The sequence below is a fragment of the Ochotona princeps genome, chromosome 2 (genome assembly GCF_030435755.1).
Source record: "Ochotona princeps isolate mOchPri1 chromosome 2, mOchPri1.hap1, whole genome shotgun sequence".
Classification (NCBI taxonomy): Eukaryota; Metazoa; Chordata; class Mammalia; order Lagomorpha; family Ochotonidae; genus Ochotona; species Ochotona princeps.
In genome coordinates this window covers 16,330,178-16,349,358 of record NC_080833.1, presented here as the reverse complement: position 1 = coordinate 16,349,358, position 19,181 = coordinate 16,330,178, and the positions used below count along the sequence as shown (strand labels likewise).

The 19,181-nt window shown below is 51.4% G+C and overlaps 1 protein-coding gene across 1 annotated transcript in view; it reads left to right on the top strand.

Annotated features, from left to right (window-relative positions):
- Positions 1 to 18,933, top strand: part of TCEA3 (transcription elongation factor A3) — a 43,007-nt gene extending 24,074 nt beyond the window's left edge. The window contains exons 6-11 of the mRNA XM_058676742.1: positions 3,668 to 3,831; positions 3,985 to 4,041; positions 8,204 to 8,358; positions 14,341 to 14,487; positions 16,622 to 16,693; positions 18,893 to 18,933. Of these exons, the coding sequence (XP_058532725.1) occupies positions 3,668 to 3,831; positions 3,985 to 4,041; positions 8,204 to 8,358; positions 14,341 to 14,487; positions 16,622 to 16,693; positions 18,893 to 18,901 (604 nt within the window). The 3' untranslated portion in view covers positions 18,902 to 18,933. The remainder of the gene's footprint in view (positions 1 to 3,667; positions 3,832 to 3,984; positions 4,042 to 8,203; positions 8,359 to 14,340; positions 14,488 to 16,621; positions 16,694 to 18,892) is intronic.
- The last annotated feature ends 248 nt before the right edge of the window (positions 18,934 to 19,181 follow it).

Here is a 19,181-nt window from a genome sequence, read left to right as displayed (position 1 = left end):
CTGGTTCTAATCCCAGTGGCCCCGCTTCCCATCCAGCTCCCTGCTTGTGGCCTGGGAAAGCAACAGAGGACTGCCCAAAGCCTTGGGACCCTGCACCTGCGTGGGAGACCCTGAGGGAGCTCCCGACTCCAGCCGTTGTGGCCACTTGGGGAGTAAACCACCAGATGGAAGATCTTCCTCTCTGTCTGTCCTCCTCTTTGTATATCTGCTTTTCCAATTAAAAAATAAATAAGCCTCAAAAATACACACACACACACACACACACACACACACACAGAGGCAAATGCCTCTAGGGTGACGTAGGAACAGACTACACAAACTCACCAGGGCTGAAACTCAACTCCCCAGGGGCCACACACACACCTCTGAGGGGCCTCATAGTTGTTGAGGACACAGAAGTCCCAGTGGTCCAGTGGTGCCTATGGTGACAGAGGAGCACCAAGATCAGGCCAGATAGCAAGCTTAGCAGGTGAGTTAGATGGGATTCTCTTGTAAGCCAAGATTATTTGAGTGGGGATTGTTTATAGACCTTAGATCTACTTATTCACTTCCCAAATGGCTGGGGCTGGACCTGATTTCCCTTACGGGTCACAGATGCCAGTGGCAGGCAGGGCTGGGCCAAACCCAAGCCGGGAGCTTCTTCCATGTCTCCCACAGGGGTGGCAGGGACCCAAACACTCAGACTGTCTTTGCTGCTTTTCCTAGAGATGGTAGTGGGAAGTTGGATCTGAAGTGGAACAGCTGAACATGAACCATGCCTATATGAGATGCCAGCCGCTGTAGGCAGCTTTACCCGCTAGGCCACAATGCTGGCCCCTAGTTAGTGTCCTTCTGTGAAGGCACACTGAGGGCTGCTTCCTTCTCTTCCCACGTGAAGACAGTGAGGAGGCGGCCATTGACAAAGTAGAAGAGCCCTCCCTGGAAGCAGCCAGTGCCTTTACCTTGGACCCCATATCCCGCAGAACCAAGAGGAATAAAACATGTGTTGCTGAGGCCCCTGCCTACCTGGTGGCATCACAGCGGCCCCAGCCTGTGATGGGTACATGAGGAGCCTACCAATCATCTGTACCCAGCCATGTGCTCTTTTAAAAATCGCTTTATAAGTAGGGTCACTTAGGGCCCAGCACTGTGGCACTGTAGGTTAAGCCTTTGCCTGTGCCACCAGCCTCCCATATAGGCACTGGTTCAAGTCCTGGATGCTCTACTTCTAGTCCAGCTCCCTGCTGGATGACCCAGTCCTGTGCCTCTGCATCTGTGTGGGAGACCTGGAAGAAGCTCCAGGCTCCTGCCTTTGAACTGATTCAGTTCCCGCCATTGCAGCCATTTGAGGAGTGAACCAGTGGGTGGAAGATCTTTCTCTCTCTCTTTTTCCCCTCTCCTTTTCTTTCTATAAACCTGCCTTTCATATAAAAATGAAATAATGCAATGCAGTCACTTGTCAGTAGTAGATCCTAGAGTGAGGTACACAGGCCTCAGAACCGAGTACTTGGTCTGATCTCGGTGGATGGAACTGCAGGCCTGACTCCATGCTGGGACCTCCTAGGCTTTTTTCCTCACCTGGAAATGGAAATGCTTGAAAGAATCTGCCTCCTGCACCTGCATTGAGGGTTGTCTAGAAAATGCTTACAGGAGCCTGGCACGGTAACCTAGTCGCTAAATCCTCGCCTTCCAACCGCCAGGATCATATTTGGGTGCCAGTTTGTGTCCAGGCTACTCTGCTTCCCATCCAGCTCCCTGCTTGTGGTCTGGGAAAGCAACAGAGGATCGCGCAAAGCCTTGGGACCCTGCACCTGGAAGAAACTCCTGGCTGCTGGCTTCGGATTGGCTCAGTTCTGGCTGTTGTGGCCACTTGGACGGTGGACCAGCAGATGGAAGGTGTTTCTCTCTGTATCTTCTCTCTGTGAATCTGCCTTTCCAATTAAAAATTAATAAATAAACCTTAAAAAAAAAAGGAAGGAAGGAGGAGCGGGTAAGCTCACAGGCCTCTGGCACCGTCCTGGCACCAGCACCTGCTTACAACCAGCCAGTCAGCGGTGGGGACAGTCCTGTTGCTGGGCTGCAGACTCCTGGGCACAGAGCTTCTCCTGCTCTAGTCCGGGCTCCCCGCCCAGTGCTAGGAAGAGATGCCTCCAGAGGTCTGGTCTAACCAGGTACCTGACATCTGGGATACATACCAAGAAAGGCAGTCTAGTTGGCTCAATCACTCTGCCAAGACCAGCTTTAATGAGCTTATGAGCTAATGAGCATTTCATGACCCCTAATTACCTTCCACTAGGTCCTACCTCTTATAGGTCCACCACCCCAGCATTGCCACTCGGGGACCCCACTTCCAGCACCTGCACCTGTGTGGTGCATGCCATATCAACAATGTAGTCCTGCATAATCACTACCTACTGAGTGAGTGAATGCAGGGCCTGTGTATTTATGACTTCCTAGTGCATATCAGATTGTCCTGTAATTATTTGTGTCCTCGCTGTTCTGTAAGGGGTAAAACACAGTGATTACATAAGAGCATGGGTGCCCAGGGAGTTCAGCTGCCTGTGTTTGAATTCTGTTGCAGATGTGACCTGAGCCAAGAGCCTCTTTATTAAAAAAAAATAGATCTTATTGTATTTATTTTATAGGCTAAGCTACAGGGAGAGAGAGAGAGAGAGAAACCTATATGCTGCTGATGGACTCTGCAAATGGTTGGGCCAAGCTGAAGCCAGGAGCCAGAAACTTCTGCTGGGTCATCCACATGGATGCAGGGACCCAAGCACTGGAAAGATGGTCTGCTGCTTTTCCAGGTGCATTAGCAGGGGACTGGATCAGAAACAGAATCGTGGGGACTCCCATATAGAATACCAGCGCTGCAGGTGGTGGCTTAACCTGATATGCCACAACAGCACCTCTTTCAATGCCTTTTGAGAGTTAGGCCTTGTGCACCGTGAGTTACACTGCTGCTTGGGACACCTGCATCCCGTACAGAGTGTTTAGTGTGAGTTCCAATACTCTGTGCTTCTGATTTCCCTTCCACAAGCAGCAGACAATGTCCCAAGTGCTTGGGTTCCTGCCACTTATATGGGAGACCCATTTGGAGTTTCTGGCTTCTGACATTGGCCTCGCCTATTCCTGGCTATTGGGACATTTGAGGAATGAATGAACAGATGGAAGATCTCTCTCTCATCCTCTCAAATAAATAAATAAATAAATTTTCTTTAAAAATAAAAATGCAAGGAGCCATAGTTAAGTTAAAGCTCTGCCTGCTGTTTGGCACTCCCTGTAGACGCCAGTTCAAGTCTCAGTTGCTCCACTTCCAATCTAGCGACCTGCTAGTGTGCCTGGAAAAGCAGCAAAAGATGACCCAAGTGCTTGGACCCCTGTACCCATGTGGAAGACCTGGAAAAAGCTCTAGGCTCCTGGCTTTGGCTCCAGCTGTTGTGGCCATCTCTCTTTCTCCCTCCCTCTGCACTTTGGAACATGTGTCTGAAACTGGGATAGGAATCATACCTCCCTGATTCAGGGAAAGGGGGACGGGATATCAGGAGGACAGAATGAGTCAATCCACATCAAGAGCCTGAAGCAGGCCCTGGCTTAAACGGTTGTTCCGGGACTGGAAGGAAGTCATCCAGGAAAATGTCTAGAACAGGACCCGACTGACCACAGTGTCTGCTACTGTCATCCTCAGATCAAACAGCAGCAAATCCAAAGCCGAGACCCCCAAGACACCCAGCAGCCCCAGCACTCCCACGTTCGCTCCCTCTGTCTGCCTCCTGGCCCCCTGCTATCTCACGGGGGATTCCGTCCGGGACAAGTGCGTGGAGATGCTCTCTGCAGCCCTGCAAGCAGAAGGTGAGTGGACCCTGCTGGGGAGGGAAGGGGTTGGGGGTCCCCAGGGCAGCCACACCACCACCCTGGCAGCGGCATAGGCATGACCTTGCCTTCAAGGGCAAACACTGCCACAATCTTGTCTGACTCAAGCCTCCATGTCCTGCCTTCCTCTAGGTGATTACAAGGACTATGGAGTCAACTGTGACAAGATGGCCTCAGAAGTTGAAGATCATATCCTTTAGCTATGCTGGGCTGTGGGTGTCTGGGCTGTCCAGGAGCTGACCACCAAAAGACAGTGAGGGCCCAGTGGACAGCTCTCTGCCCTAAACCATAGTGCTTAGTCCCAGCTAACATTTATCATAAGTGTTGCACCTGCTGGCCTATGGCTAAGCCCCTGGAGAACAGGGCCTGATTCTGAGTGAGAGCAAGTCCTGAAGTGGACTTTATGGTTAACTCAGCCTTAAACGTGAGGTGGCTGGGATTCAAGAAACTGCAACCCTTCCCCAGAGCCTACACAGCAAGGTTAGCCTGGGGACTTGAACCCAGCACGTTGTTGTCTCTTGGTCCACACAGAAGCCTTACTCAGCTTTCCCCCCTTCCATCTCTCAATGACAGCTTCTTTTCCCCATCAAAAGGAGGCTGGTGGGGGGCGGAAGGCTGGTGTTGTAGCATAGTCAGTGAAGTTACTGCCTGCGAAACTTAGCAACCTGTGTGGGTGCTGCTCCACCTCTGATCTGTCTCCCACTTGCGGCCTGGGAAGGCAGCAGAGGATGGCCCAAGTACATGGCCTCCTGTGCCCACATAGGACACCCAGAAGAAGCTTCTGGCACCTGGCTTCAGCGTGAACCAGCTCCAGACATTGCAGCCTTCTGAGGCCTTCTCTGCGTCTCTCCCTCTCTCTGTAGCTCTGCCTTTGAAATAATTTTTAAAAATCTTTTTGTAGGGCTCGGCGTGATAGCCTAGTGGCTAAAGTCCTCACCTTGCACTCACTAAGATCCCATGTGGGTTCCAGTTCGTATACCGGAGGCCCTGCTTCCCATCCAGCTTTTGGCCTGGGAAAGCAGTTGAGGACAGCCCAAAGCTTTGAGACCCTGCACATATGTGGGAGACCCTGAAGGAGCTCCCAACTCCTGGCTTCAAATTGGCTCAGCTTTGGCCGTTGCAGCTGCATGGGGGGGAGTGAATCAGCAGAGGGAAGATCTTCCTCTCTGTTTCTTCTCTATGTATAATTGATTTTTCCAATGGAAATACATAAATCTTTTTATAAAGATTTATGTATTTTTATTGGAAACACAGATTTATGGCCACAACAGCCAGAGCTGAGCCAATCTGAAGCTAGGAGCCAGAAGCTTCTTCCAAGTCTACCACATAGGCATAGAGGCCCAAGGACTTGAGCCATCTTCTGCTGCTTTCCCAGGCCGTTAATAGGGAGCTGGCTGGGAAGTGAAGCAGCTGGGACTTAACTGTTGCCCATATGAAATGCCAGTGCTTGTAGGTGGAGGATCAGCCAGTTGAACCATCACACTGGGCGCTAAAAGGCAGAGTGGCAAAGGAAGAGAGAGCTCCCATCTACAAATTCACTTCTCAGTTGTCCGTAACAGCAGGATTTGACTGAGCTGAAGACAAGAGCCAGGAACTCCATCTTGAGCCTCCCATGTGGGTGGCAGGGGGGCGGCCTCTACTGGCCTATCCTTTGCTGCCTTCCCAGGGAGCTGGATTGGAAACAGAGCAGTCATAACTTGAACCAGTGCTCATATGGAAGTCAGCATCCCAGGTGGTGGTCTAGCATGCTGTGCCACAGCACTGGCTCCAGCTCCCAGGTTGGATTCCTTGATAGGTACTGGGCACTGGGCCGGGCTGTTGACGCTTGCTCCCTTGATTAGGCAGCAGCTGTGGTTCTCATTGTCCAAGTGGGGAGGCTGAGAGCCGGCAACTCCTGGGAGTGTCAGAGCTTAACTGGAAGCCATACTCCCTGGATTCATTCTGTATGGCTCTCCCCCGCTTCCCATCTCACAGGGGCCGTGGGTCACCCGGGCAAGGTGTCCACCCTGTGATAATGGCCATGGCTTCAAAAGGCTTTGGGCTCAGGAGAGAATAAGTCCACAGTATTCCCGTGGAATGCATGCCAAGACAGAACTTCAGACAAAGGTTCACCTGTCCAACCTCAGGAGGTATGTAGGGAGGGGGCAGAGTGCCCAGGGCAGGGAGAATTTCATGGAGGTGGGGAGACCCTTTGGAATCCCCCTGTGTGATAGCTGGGGAGCTCAGCTGGTCTTCAGCAGCCCTCTCTCCTCCTCCTCTGTTGCCCAAGGCCCACTCCTAGCCACCAGGGCCAGGCCAAAGCTGGGAGCCTAGAATTCCATCCAGGTCTCACACAGGTGTCCGGATTCAAGCACTTGGACCACCTGTGGCTTCCCAGAATCTGCATTCAGCAGGAAGCTGGAGTCAGGAGTTGAAACTCCAGAGCAGAAGTTCAGTATCTTAGCCACATGGCCAAACCCTTGCCCCTAGTCAGCCATGCTTGGAGTCTTGAGTCACCCACACCTGAACGGGTTCCTAACTTCTGTTAGTTCAGGAAAGCAGAGTGTGAGGGATCAAGACTAGCCCGGTTTTCCTCTCCATTTTCTCCTCAGCAGTCTCTCTTCCAGCCCACCTGGAGAGTGAGGGGGCCACCGGGCAGGTGGGGAGAGCAGACATTTGGCGACATGAATGCTCTGTGTCCCGTTAAAAACTTGTCCTATTTGGAGCAACCCTGGACTGATACAAGGGTTCTTGAAAACAGAATTGAATTCTGAGAACAGAATTAAAAGGCAGATTTTTAGCAGGTGATGAGCTTGATGACTAAGATGTCTGCGTCCCAGGTGAGAGCCTCTGCCCCTGATCCCCACACGGGAACCTGGATTATGTTTCTGGCTCCTGGCTTCAGCCCCAGCCCAGCCTCAGCTATCGCAAGCAGCAAGTGAACCGACAGGCGAGAGCTTTCTCTGTATGACCCTCCATTTCCCTCTTTCTGTTTCTCTGCCGCTCAATTAAATAAAAAATATATACCTTTAAAAAAATAAACTTGGAGCTAACATCGTGGGTCAGTGGTGTCCCATATCAGAGAAAGGGTTCTGTGTCCAGGCTGCTCTCCTTCTATGTAGCTCCTTGCTAATGTGCCTGGGAGGTAGTTGGCCCCTGCACCTACGTGGGAGCTGGAGTTCCAGGATCCTAGCTTCAACCTGACCCAGCCTCAGCCATTACCATTTGGGGAGTAACGCAGCAAAAGAATGGTTTCTAGCTTGCTGTCTTCCCTGTCACTCTGCCTGTCAAATAAAAAATAACTTCTTTTAAAATGTTTATTTTGATGTGAAAGATTTTGAAATTTATCCACAAGTTCTTATGATTGTCATTATCTAGGGTCTTTATGAACAGCCCGGAAAGGAAGATTTCAAACATTTTGGCACCAAAAATGAGTATCTGTTAATTCCAGTTTTCCCAGACTTTTTGCAGTGCCCTCATTCGGCATGCATGGAGTACCCATGGTGCCACCTGAAGCTGTGCTTCTCCCTCTGCTCCTCGTTTATGGTCCTGGGAAGCAGGGGAGTCAGGAAAAGCTGATGTCCCCACTTGCCGGCAGACGCTGCCAGAAGTCCCAGAGGCCGACCCGGAAGCGCACATTTTGTTTCCCAGTGCATTGTGGTATCTCCTTTCATGCTGCTCCTCGTGACAGCACTGACACACCTCCTTTCTTCCAATCTTCCCATGTTCCCATCAACCTCTTTCTTGGGCACAGAGCTCCCAAACGCAGCTCTGTCTTCCCAGTGGGGCTTGACTCCAATCAGAACATGAGGCAACTTTCCCTGAACTCCTCCAGGAGGCCGAGGGGTGGGTGTGGGGAGGCCAGGAAGGCTGCCTGGGGGTGGGGGTGGCCCATCCAGGAGGCCGCATTTATGACAGCAGTTGGTGGCCAGGGACGACTTCCTGCTGGGGGTGGAGAGAGCATGACTACTAAAGGGGTCTGGCTTCCAGCCCTGTCTCTGCCTGGAATTTGCCATGACCTTGAGCCAGGGCATGCGTCATTTCTAAATCTCAGCTTTGTCATCTGTTGAGTAACTGGCTGGTAATTCCCAAGGTGAGTCCCCTGGGGTAGTCCTGGATGTCATTGCAGGGCAGAGAAGTGGGGGACATGGCGCTCTGGGAGCACCCTGCCAGAGCTGACACCTGGACCCTGGGTCTCCCTCGCCCTCCCTGCCTGGAGGTATTGTCACCATTGTCATGATCTTGGCAGCCCCCAGCTGCTGAGACTTTGATTCCTTTAGGAAGCCACAGACTTCCCAGAACTGGCCCAGGGACTCCAACACAAGGTCTCTCCATGTCTTTTCACTGGCTTATTGACCCTTGACCCTATCACATATCTACCAGGAGCTCAAGGGCACAGACATAAAGTACCGGAACCGCGTGCGCAGCCGGATCAGCAACCTTAAGGACCCCAGGAACCCCAGCCTGAGGCGGAATGTGCTCAGTGGGGCCATCTCCACTGCGCTCATTGCCAAAATGACAGCAGAGGTGAGGGCTCAGCACAGAGGGCCAGAGGCAAGGCCCAGCAGAGGCGAGCCCGGGGACTTTTCCTGCCTGTCCATGGGGTTCCTAGGCACAGCTCAGACACCTCCAGTGCTGTGCTGAGGGCTGTGTGTCCACTCCCTGAGATGATGGAAATATTCGCCATGCCCATTTTATAGACAGGGGAACTGTGGCTCAAAGGAGACACCTGATATTCCTTGGCGAATGAGCCAGAAGCAGACCATCTGGCTCTACACTGCTTTGTTGTCAGCCTCGCTCTTGTCCAGGCTGATACCAGTCCCAACTGTGGAGACAGAGATACCCCCTACTATGGGTGCCACTCACACAGAGTAGTCAGGCTGTGATGGAGCCTGCCAGGTGTGCTATGGAAAGAAAGAATGGATTCTGTTCAAAGGGATTGGAAGGGAAGGGAAAAGGAAGGGAATAGGCCTAGGCAGGCAGCTCAGGTCCTGGGTGGGAAGCTTGGAGCTGGGCCAGGACCTGCTTGGTTTCCCCTCTGTGAAGATGCTAGTGTAACCATCTCACGAGAAAGGGAGGGGACTAAGAAGGAAGGAGACTCTAGGAAGTCCCTGGGAAATAGAATCCAGCGAGAATTTTGTTGCAGTTTGCTCTAAATTCACACATAGTTTTTTCAAAGCAATTTTCCAGGAGAGTGTGAACTGCTTAGAACAGGGGTGGGGAACGTTCAGCTATGAAGTCATCAGTCTGGCTCACCAAGACACTGGAAATTCCGTCAACAACAGGGTCATTTTGGAGTTGATGGCTTTGTGTGGCCCTGGGTAGGAAAAGGTTCTCCTCTCTTGTGTTAGAAGGTGAATAAGCATAAAGCCCTCCCCAGCACATGGCAGGTTCATCTACCAGCCAGTTCACATACCTCATTACATGGAAGAGGAAATATCCCCATTGTACACTCTCAGGTGTGGGTGTCTTGTTCTAGCCAGAATTGACAGAATAGAGAGTTGAAGAGGCCCCGAGAAGCGGCGTGGAAATGTATTAGGGTCTTGGATGGATGAGCCTCATGGTGTACAGGAATCCTCTGAAATTGTTGGTAAGAGTGAATGGTATGTATGTGTGTGGTGTGAATGCTGTATGTGTGGGGGGGTGGTGTGCATGGGTGTGTGGTATGTATCATGTGTTGTGTATGATGTGGGTATGTGGTATGCATGATGTGTAGCTGCAGTGTGTGTGGTGTGTGTCACATTAGTTGTGTATAGTATGTGTGTGTGGTGTGCCTGATGTGAGAATGGTGTGTGGAATATGTGTGTGGTGTGTATGATGTGTGGAGTATGGTGTTCAGTATACAGTGGAACTTCAAAAAGTTCATGAAAAATGCAATTTAAAATCATTTTGATACAAAACACCTTAAAATTCATGGATATTTAGGATCTTCAAAAAGTTTGTGAAAAATATACATAATGAAAAATCTGCATGAATTCCAAAAATTTTTGCACCAAGATGAACAATTCCATCTTTCTGTGGACTTTCGGAAATGCCCTTGTGTGCGGGAGTGATGTGTGTTGAAGTATGCGTGGTGTGCGAGCATCGTGTGGGGTGTGAACGTGCATTTGCTGTGTCCAAACTACCCAAAGCAGTGGCAGTCCCTGCTCCAGGATAAAATGAGGGACTTGGCTCAGGTTGCCCAGTGTTTCCAGCATCTGAACTGCTTAGGCAGGTGGCAGCATCTGCCCCGAATGACACCTGCACTTGGACCGTAGCCGTGACTTTGTTCAGACTGCTCTAGCACAGGTGCCGGAGCGCGCCGCTTACCGACAGCACATGTTCGTGCCTGCCAGTGCTGGGGTCCTGAAGGCCAAAGTCAAGACACCGGCCAACTCAGCGTATGGTGAGGGGACCTTCCCCTGAGATGGTGCCTCTCAGTATAATACCTCTGGTGGAAAAAGCAGGTGTCTCTTTCAGGCCTTTATTTACTTATTTGCTTATCTGGTTTATTTGAAAGGCAGAGAAGGGTCTGCTGTCTGCTGGCTCACTACCCAAATGCCTGCAACAGGTGGGGCTGGGGGAGGCCAGAGTGAGGACTTGGGGACTCCATATGGGCGGTAGGGACCCTGATACTTGGAGCCGTCAATTGACTGGGGTCCAGCGGAGCCTTGCCTGGAACCAGGTACTCTGAAAAGGGCTGCGGGGTGTCCCAGGAGGCATCTTGACCACTGTGCCGAATGCCAACCCCTCAAGCCCTTCTGTAAGGGCACTAATCCCACCCTAAGGGCCCTGCCCTGGGGACCTTGTGGCCTGCTCAGAAATTTGGGTTTCAACATAGAGAAACCAAGGATCCCTTCATTTCAGGTCATCATTTGCCCAGGCAAGAAGTTTCTGCTAGAAGTGGAGGTACTATTGGAGGATTTCTGTTGCAGTAAGAGAAGTAGCTGGGTAGGATTGGGCTACGTACTGGCTGGAGACCCAGAAGACGGAGCGGCCTGGAGAGCAAGCCTGGGCAGCAAGTGCCTAGGGCAGCCCTATCTGTGTCTCCCTGCTTGCCTGACTCTGCACTTTGCCACTTCCTCCTCCCAGGGTCCTGAGGGGATGTCTTGTTTTGCTCCAGACTCACCCAGCGTTGAGAACAGCAGCACCTGCTCCAGCCTGAGTGCTCAGCAGGTGTCTGCTGAAATTACACACAGCATCCCTTCTCTAACAGCATACAAATGGGGAAGGTCCTGGGCATCCCTCTCCCACTCTTAGTTCCTTCACTTGGGATCTTACTTTCCTTTTGTCTGTATACTCCCTGTTTCACTGCTTTACAGCGGAATGTCCTCCATAGATACAATCATAGATATTTGGTTGTGCAAGAACGGGTAGTGCTGATATACAAATGAGAGGCGTGACTCTTGTTTTAAAACAAATACTAGGGGCCAGAGCAGTGGCTCCACAGACTAATCTGCCATCTGCAAGTGCTGGAATCCCATATGGGTAACAGTCCATGTCTCAGATGCTGCACTTCCAATTCAGCTCCCTGCTGATGGCCTGCAAAAGCAGCTGAGGATGACCCCCAGTCCTTGGATCCCTGTATCCACATGGGAGACTCAGAAGAAGCTCTTGGATCCTCGTTTCAGATAAGCTCAACTCTGGCCATTGTGGCCATTTGGGAAGTAAACCACCAGGTGGAAGAACTTTCTCTGTCTCTCCTTTTCTCTGTAAATCACCCTTTCAAGTAAAAATAAATAAACCTTTAAATATTGAAACACACCGCAGGTCCCACAGGCAGAGCTTCCCAGCGGCCCATAATCTCCCTCCACAGAATCAGAATGTCCATGGTCAAATGTGATTATGATGAGTCCATTTTCTAGAACCTTCCCCAATCCCCAACAGACATGATCAAGCCAAGACAATGATGACTGGAATTTTGCAAAGGTCAGGGGTCCACCATAGCAAAGTGTCCTACGTGGTTCTTTGGGCTCCCATTGCCCTGATTTTTGGTATTATTGCACTTTTGGCATCTCCCATGCTGCTTTGTGCTAAATAAGCTGGGCAAGGAGGGATTGGTGGGTTGGAGGATTTTTCTATTGTCTCTTCTTAGCTGGCTCACAAGACCCTGCTCCTACAGTCTGGCTTTCTGCTTTTTTTTTTTTTTTTAAAGATTTATTCATTTTATTACAGCCAGATATACAGAGAGGAGGAGAGACAGAGAGGAAGATCTTCCATCCAATGATTCACTCCCCAAGTGAGCCGCAACGGGCCGGTGAGCGCCGATCCGAAGCCGGGAACCTGGAACCTCTTCCGGGTCTTACACGCGGGTGCAGTGTCCCAGTGCATTGGGCCGTCCTCAACTGCTTTCCCAGGCCACAAGCAGGGAGCTGGATGGAAAGTGGAGCTTCCGGGACTAGAACCGGCGCCCATATGGGATCCCGGGGCTTTCAAGGCGAGGACCTTAGCTGCCAGGCCACGCCGCCGGGCCCATGGCTTTCTGCTTTCTTGAACCCTCCCCTTAAATATCCTTCTTGACCTCTGTGTCTGCCTTCTGCCTTTTGGAGAAGGCTGGTTAAGGCACAGCTTCACATCAATGAGCCCTCGTGGTCTGTGCTTCACCCTGCACCAAGTCTTTGCTTTAGTCCTTCTTTCCCTTGCTGGAGCATCGTGCAAGTGCCTGGCTACACTGCCAGATGAGCGCTGCCTGGGGCAGGAGCCAGACCCCGAGTGTGAGTCTCTAGGGGCAGTGACCAGCCACAGCCAGCTCTACTGCCTTGTGAGAGCAGATGGTGTGTAGCCCTTCTGGCACTGCAGTCACCTCCCATTAGTAGTTTTGTTGGAGTAGGAGTGTTGTTCCATGGAAGTTGATGAATGCTGTGAATCAGGCACTCCCACAGCCGAAGTCAGTTTATCAGCAGAATGATCTAGTTGGAGACATCCAATCAATATCTAATGCATTTTGAGTGAAGCAATGCATTACATTCTGGAACCTGATTGACTTGTGTGTGTGTGTATATCCTTGTCATTAGGTGGAATCGAGCTCTTGAATTTAACTCACTAGGACTTAAACCTTAGTGTGCAGAAGAATAATCTGAAAAATAGATATTGTGGTATAGCCAGATAAGCTGCTACTTGCATTTCATACTGAGTCACAGATGTGAGTTCTGGCTGCTTCGCTTCTAATGCAACTGCCTGTTAACATGCCTGGGGAGGCAGCAGAAGATGGCCCTAGTGTTTAGGGTCTCCACCACCCAGATGGGAGACGAGGATGGATTCCTGGATCCTGGCTTGTTCAGTCCCACCTGTTGCAGGTATTTGAGGGGTGAACCAGTGGATGGAAGAGTTCTTTCCCTCTACATCACTGTTCCTCTCTTTCTGTTTTTCTTCATTTATTTCGACTTCTAGTCTGCCTTCTGTCATTTCACCTTTCATATTGGATAGGTAGCATCAATGGAAATGTTTAGACTGTACCAGATCAGCAGTTCTCCAAAACCAGCCTGTAACCAGAGCTCTCCCCGGTTTGGGTGTCCCCCTCTCTGCTGTTCTCTTGCATGGGCTTAAGAGGAGTCAGATGGCCCAAAAGATGGATAGAGAGAGGCCCATGGTGTAGGTGCTGTGTGTCCACGGGGAGCTGGTAGGAGACAGGAACTCATACTAAAGAATTCCCTGGGGTCAGACCTTGAGCTAGGGGTCAGGCTGCTGGTAGAGCTGCCCGAGTCCCAAGTGGGAATGCTGGCTCCTACTCCCACTTCCAGCCTCCCTCCGTTGCAGACCCAAGTAGCAGCAGATGATGGCTCCAGTAGTTTGGTGCCTACCATCCACATGGGAAACCTGGACTGAACTAGAAGCTGCTAGTTTCAGGCATGTGGAGAGCAGATCAATGGACCAGAGTTCAGTCTATCTGTGCGTGTGCGCATACATGCGTGGTTGTGTGTGTGTTGCATGTGGAGTGTGTTTGCCTCTCAAAAAGAGAAAAGGGGAGGGAATGATGTTCTGTGATGCATGTTCCTAAGGGAACAGGTGGTTGCCTGGGAGAGTCTGGATCCTTCTAGGGTCTGGCGGCCATTGTGAAAGCAAGGTTCCTACCAGGCAGAACTGGCTGGGCAGGGATCACAGCTCAGATAAGTCCTGAACCAAGCTCAGACTGGGAGGACAAGGAGGCCATCACAACTCAGTTGGGCAGTGATGTGGGCAGCTCAGGTGTAGGCCAAGGTCCTGGCAAGCAGGGTGAGCACCAGACTTAAGGGAATGTGCACAATAGGCTGTTTGCTGGTTTCCTGCATGGTCCCTCGCCACTGATCTTGGTCCAGCCTGAGCCTCCAGATTTGACCTTCTAGCCAGGGATGGGATGAGGACTCATCAGGTGCAGGCTTTTCTTGCTGAAGATAGGCCCAGGAGTCCAGGCCGTCCTCCGGCTCTTTGCCCTTGGTGCCAATTACTCACTTGCTGCACAAGCGGCACTTACTCCGTGTCGCTGTCTGGAAACTAGGGTGAGGCCGGCTGCTACAGTGCTCCGGGCTCAAAGACAAACTCCTCTCTCTCCAGGAAATGGCCAGTGACGAGCTGAGGGAATTGAGGAATGCCATGACCCAGGAGGCCATCCGTGAGCACCAAATGGCCAAGACGGGCGGCACCACCACCGACCTTTTCCAGTGCAGCAAATGCAAGAAGAAGAACTGTACCTATAACCAGGTATCAGCAACAGGCAAGGGGCACGGTGCACCTGTGCACCTTCTAGAAAATGTTGTGTGCATCGAGTAACCCAGCTGGTGTCTGAGAGGCTGGGCCTGTGTGTCCTGGCCTGCCCTGTAGTGGGAAGCTCCCTCTGTGTGCACATAGAGACCTGGAGATGGTTGTTGGGGCTCAGTGGCATCAGCCACTGCTTGGAGCACCCTCATCCCACCATGGGAGCAGCTGTTCAAGTCCTGGTGCTTTGTTTCTCATCCAGTTTCCTGCTAATGTGCTTGAAAAGGCAGTGGGAGATGGCCCTACTACTTGGGTCTTTGCCATCCACATAGGAGACTTAGATGGAGTTTCTGGCTCCTGGTTTCAGCCTGGTCCAGCCCCGGTTATTGAGGGCATCTGGAGAGTGACACAGCCAGCCCTGTCAGCCATCTGGAGGAGCCTGGGAGGACTCTGGGCTGGGATGTGATACACAATTGTCCCCATGCCTGCTCCCTCCCGCTTCCACAGGGGGCACTGTACTTTGTGCAGGAGTCAGCTGCCCTGTGGTCACATTTTCTCTCCTCTCAGGATGCCTATCTGCCACCCTTTCCCAGGTGTCATTCCTTCCCAGTGACAGGGCTGGGCCGGTCTGTGTCTTCCGCCTTAATGCTGAGCTCACACACTAGCCCTGGGAGATGCCTCCTGATGACTGAGGTCCTTGCCTTGCATGTGTTGGGATCCCATATGGGCGCTGGTTTCTGTCCTAGCTACTCCACTTCCCTTTTATCTCCCTGTTTGTGGCCTGGGAAAGCAGCAAAGGATAGCTCAGGGCCTTGGGACTCTGCTTCTGCATGGGAGACCCAGGGGAGGCTCCTGGCTCCTGGCTTCAGATCAGCTCAGCTCCAGCCGTTGTGGCCACTTGGGGAGTGGACCAGCAGATGGAGGATCTTTCTCTCATCTCTCCTTCTCTCTGTGAATCTAGCTTTCCAATAAAAATAAATAGATCTTTTTTAAAAAAATAATTCAAAATGAGGATGGGTCTTTGTGCCCTAGCAGGTTGAGGTGTTGCCTGGGATACCTGCATCTGACTGCATGGGGTCCACATCTGACTGCATGGGGTCCAGGTCTTCACTTGCCTTCCTGTCTAGCTTCCTGTTAATATGCACTCTGGGAAGCAGCAAATGACAGCTCACATACTTGGGTCCCTGCTGCCCATATGGGTCACCTGGTTCAAGGCTTCTGGCTTTGTGGCTTTAGCCTGGCCCAGCTTGTCTGTTTTAGATATTTGGGTAGTAATCCAAGATATGGAAATTCTCTGTCTCCTCTCTCTTACTCTGTTACCATGCCTTTTTAAAAGAAAACCAGAATAACGACTGTGAAATCTAAATCTCCAGGCGGTGCTGTGGTAAGCAGGTTCCTACGCCTGAATCAAAAGGCTAAGAGGGTGAGAAGCCAGGCACCAGCCTTGTGACATAGCATACTGCCTGTGCTGACAGCATCCCATATCAGCACCAGATCATGGCCTAGCTGCTCCACTTCCAATCCCGCTCCCTGCTAAAGGCCTGGGAAAAGTAGCAGCAGATAACCCAAGTGTTTGGGTCCCTACATCCATGTGGGAGACCCAGATAAATCTCTTGGCTTCAGCCTGGCTCACTGCTGGCGATGGTAGCCATCTGTCATTCTTTCAAATAAATCATTCAATCTTTAAAAAAAAATTTTTTTTAAGGATGATAAAGTGGACATCCTTAAATGGTGCCAGTGAGCTCCAAGTTCCTTGCCTCCCTGGGCCTCAGGTGGTGAACCTATAAAACAGGGAAGATGAAGGAGATGAGTGCTAAGGATGCTGCCAGCTTCTTCCAGTTCTGGACAGTGAGGCAGAGTTCATGGGTGACAGGGGAAAACTTCTTGTAGGAGATAAGTCCTGGGGCAAGGAGATCCATCCCGAAGGATCAGCCACACAGGGATAGTCGAAGGCCAAGCTGAGCTAGGGTGTTATTGGAGTGTACCCTAGAAGAATGAGGCTTGCATTGTGGGGTTCCCAGTGGTGAGGGGTGGGAATTTCAGTGCCAGCCTCCGTGGTTTGGATCTACTTTAAGGCCAGTGGGAGCCATGGCATGTCCTGGGGCAGGGGACCGACCTCATCAGTGGTTTTCTCCCTCAGGTGCAGACCCGAAGTGCTGATGAGCCCATGACAACCTTTGTCCTATGCAATGAGTGTGGCAATCGCTGGAAGGTCTGTATGTCTGGGTCTCTCTCCCTCCTCTGTCACCCAAAGACCCTACCCTACATAAGTAGTATTATACCCTCAGCCCAGAAGGAGCCTTGTGCATGGACCAGTGAGGAGGGTAGTGCTGCCAGCCTGCAGGGAGTGGGCCTGCAGAGCCAGAGACAATGTGGCTTGCTGCTAGGGATGTGGGGGGGGGGGGGACTATGTGGGTTGTAGTTTCAGAAGGACACCTTGCTGGGCAGGGTTGGCAGCAAACTACATTTTATCACATGGTGAACCAAGTCTGGCAGTAGAGCCTAGATGAAATTAACTTTCTGAAACTCAGAGGAGAGAATAAAAAAAAAACAATAGAATCACAGTGCCTTTGGGCTCCACCTCTTTGCAAAGTGCTTTCCCAGATGGGGTTTCCTTTGAGCCTGATCACAGCCAGACTGCAAGGCAGGAAGGCTCCTGATGGAGGGAAGTGGACCCCCCTGTCCCTCCCTGTCCCCTGTCCTGTCCCCCAACAATGCTCCCAAGTCATCCTCCCCTCCCCACATCACCCAAGGTCATTCTCCAGGCTGCCCTAGCTTCTCTGCCTGTCAGTCTGGGAGCCTGGCAAAGACCCACCCTCTGCACCCCCAAGTGCACTCTCTGTGAGCCTTCCCTCCATGCCTTCTTTTTTTTTTTTTTTTAAAGATTTATTTTTATTTTTATTACAAAGTCAGATATACTGAGAGGAGGAGAGATAGAGAGGAAGTGGAGCCACCGGGATTAGAACCAGCGGCCATATGGGATCAAGGCGAGGGCCTTAGCCACTAGGCCAGGCTGCCGAGCCCCCTCCATGCCTTCTTCGAAAGCCCCAAATGTGCTCACCAGATCCAAGTCAAAGTCCAGTGCCATCTGACTGGTACATGCACTGTATGATGTCCGTTCCACCCGTCAGATGCCTCCAAACTCTTGAGGTACTTTGAGGCCAATACTGGGCCCTGATTCCAGGTCTCACTTTGCACTTCTCTCTGTATGACCTTGAACAAGTCACTCCTCTCCCTGAGCCAAAGGCTCCTGGTGTCGTCTCTCTCCTGGGAAAGCACTTTGCAAAGAGGTGGAGCCCAAAGGCACTGTGATTCTATTGTTTTTTTTTTTTTTTATTCTCTCCTCTGAGTTTCAGAAATTTAACACATGCGCACATACACACACATACACACATGCCCCTTGTACCCCACGTGTTCCTTTAACACTGTTCTCACTTCCAAAGGAGGAAGCGCTGACAGTAGTTCACCAACAAGTGTAGACTGACACAGTTTAGAGGCTGAGAGGCAGTGCTCCAAATTTCCTCTGAACGGATTTTTCTTAGAAAGGACCTCAGTGGACTCTCTAAGCCTGCATTTCCTCCTCTCTAAAATGGGAATGCTAGGATTGCATATCTCCCAAAGCTGTTTGGGGAACTAGAGAAGGTAACACCCAGAAAGCATTACAGGGTCCCCTCGGGGGGCACCTGTGCCCAGTCGGCGAAGGTTGCCTTCCTCCAGGCAGAACCAGCCTCATGCTAGAGCCAGCAGCTCACTGAGTTCTTTTGTGCAGTCAACAACTTGTATGATCATTCACAAAAACAAAGCAAAACATGTACCTGGTACATGGAAACCACTCCTCCCATGGCCCTGAGTATGTCTTCACCTACATTGAGGAGAGTCTGTGCAAGTCCCTTAACCTGTCTGGGCTGCTTTCTTCTCCACCTGTGAAGATAGGAGTGATGCTGGGGTGAAGGCGAAGGTGAAATGCTATGTTGGCACCTGCCCAGCCCAGGCTGAGTGCTGCCAGTAAGTGGTGGCTCTTGAGGCCATCCCAGGTTCCTATGAGCTGGAAGGGGCAGGAGCCATCGGGGCGGTTCCTTGACTTCCAATGGTGTTCTCGGTCAGCACACATAGCCAGCTGGGAAGCCCCGAGTCCAAACAAGTGGTTGAAAATAGTCACAGTGACATGCCCTGTCCTGAATGGAGTGCCCACCATGTGCCATGCATCCAATTGCTATTCCTTCACCAGCCACTACCATCGCTGCCTTGGCCAGCTCCATAGCTCCATGTTATAGGTAGATGATGTGTTCAGGATCACATAACTCGTGAGAGCAGAGCTGGGATGTGGTGCTCTGTGGGGCTCCAGATTCCACCTGCTTTTTCATGTTTCCTAGGAAATCCCTTAACATCGGTGGCCTTTTTGTCATTGTAGTTCTGCTGATGGGACCACCACCATCAGGACCACCCACCGCATGCAGAGGGAGGGAGAGAAGAGAGAAGCAGCCTCCACTGTCAGATCGAAAAACAAGATGCCAACTCAGAAGAAGAGAAAAGCCAAGGCCTTCCATCAGTGGTCAGCTATCAGCTATGCTTGGCTGATGGGGAGATGCCAAGTGTCTGTGTAGCTGAGCCTCCAGAGACTCAGAGGTCACGTGTCTCGTCTTTGACAATGGGCTCAACAACTTCTGCTTACCAGGCCTCTGAAATCTCCCAGCCTTTTC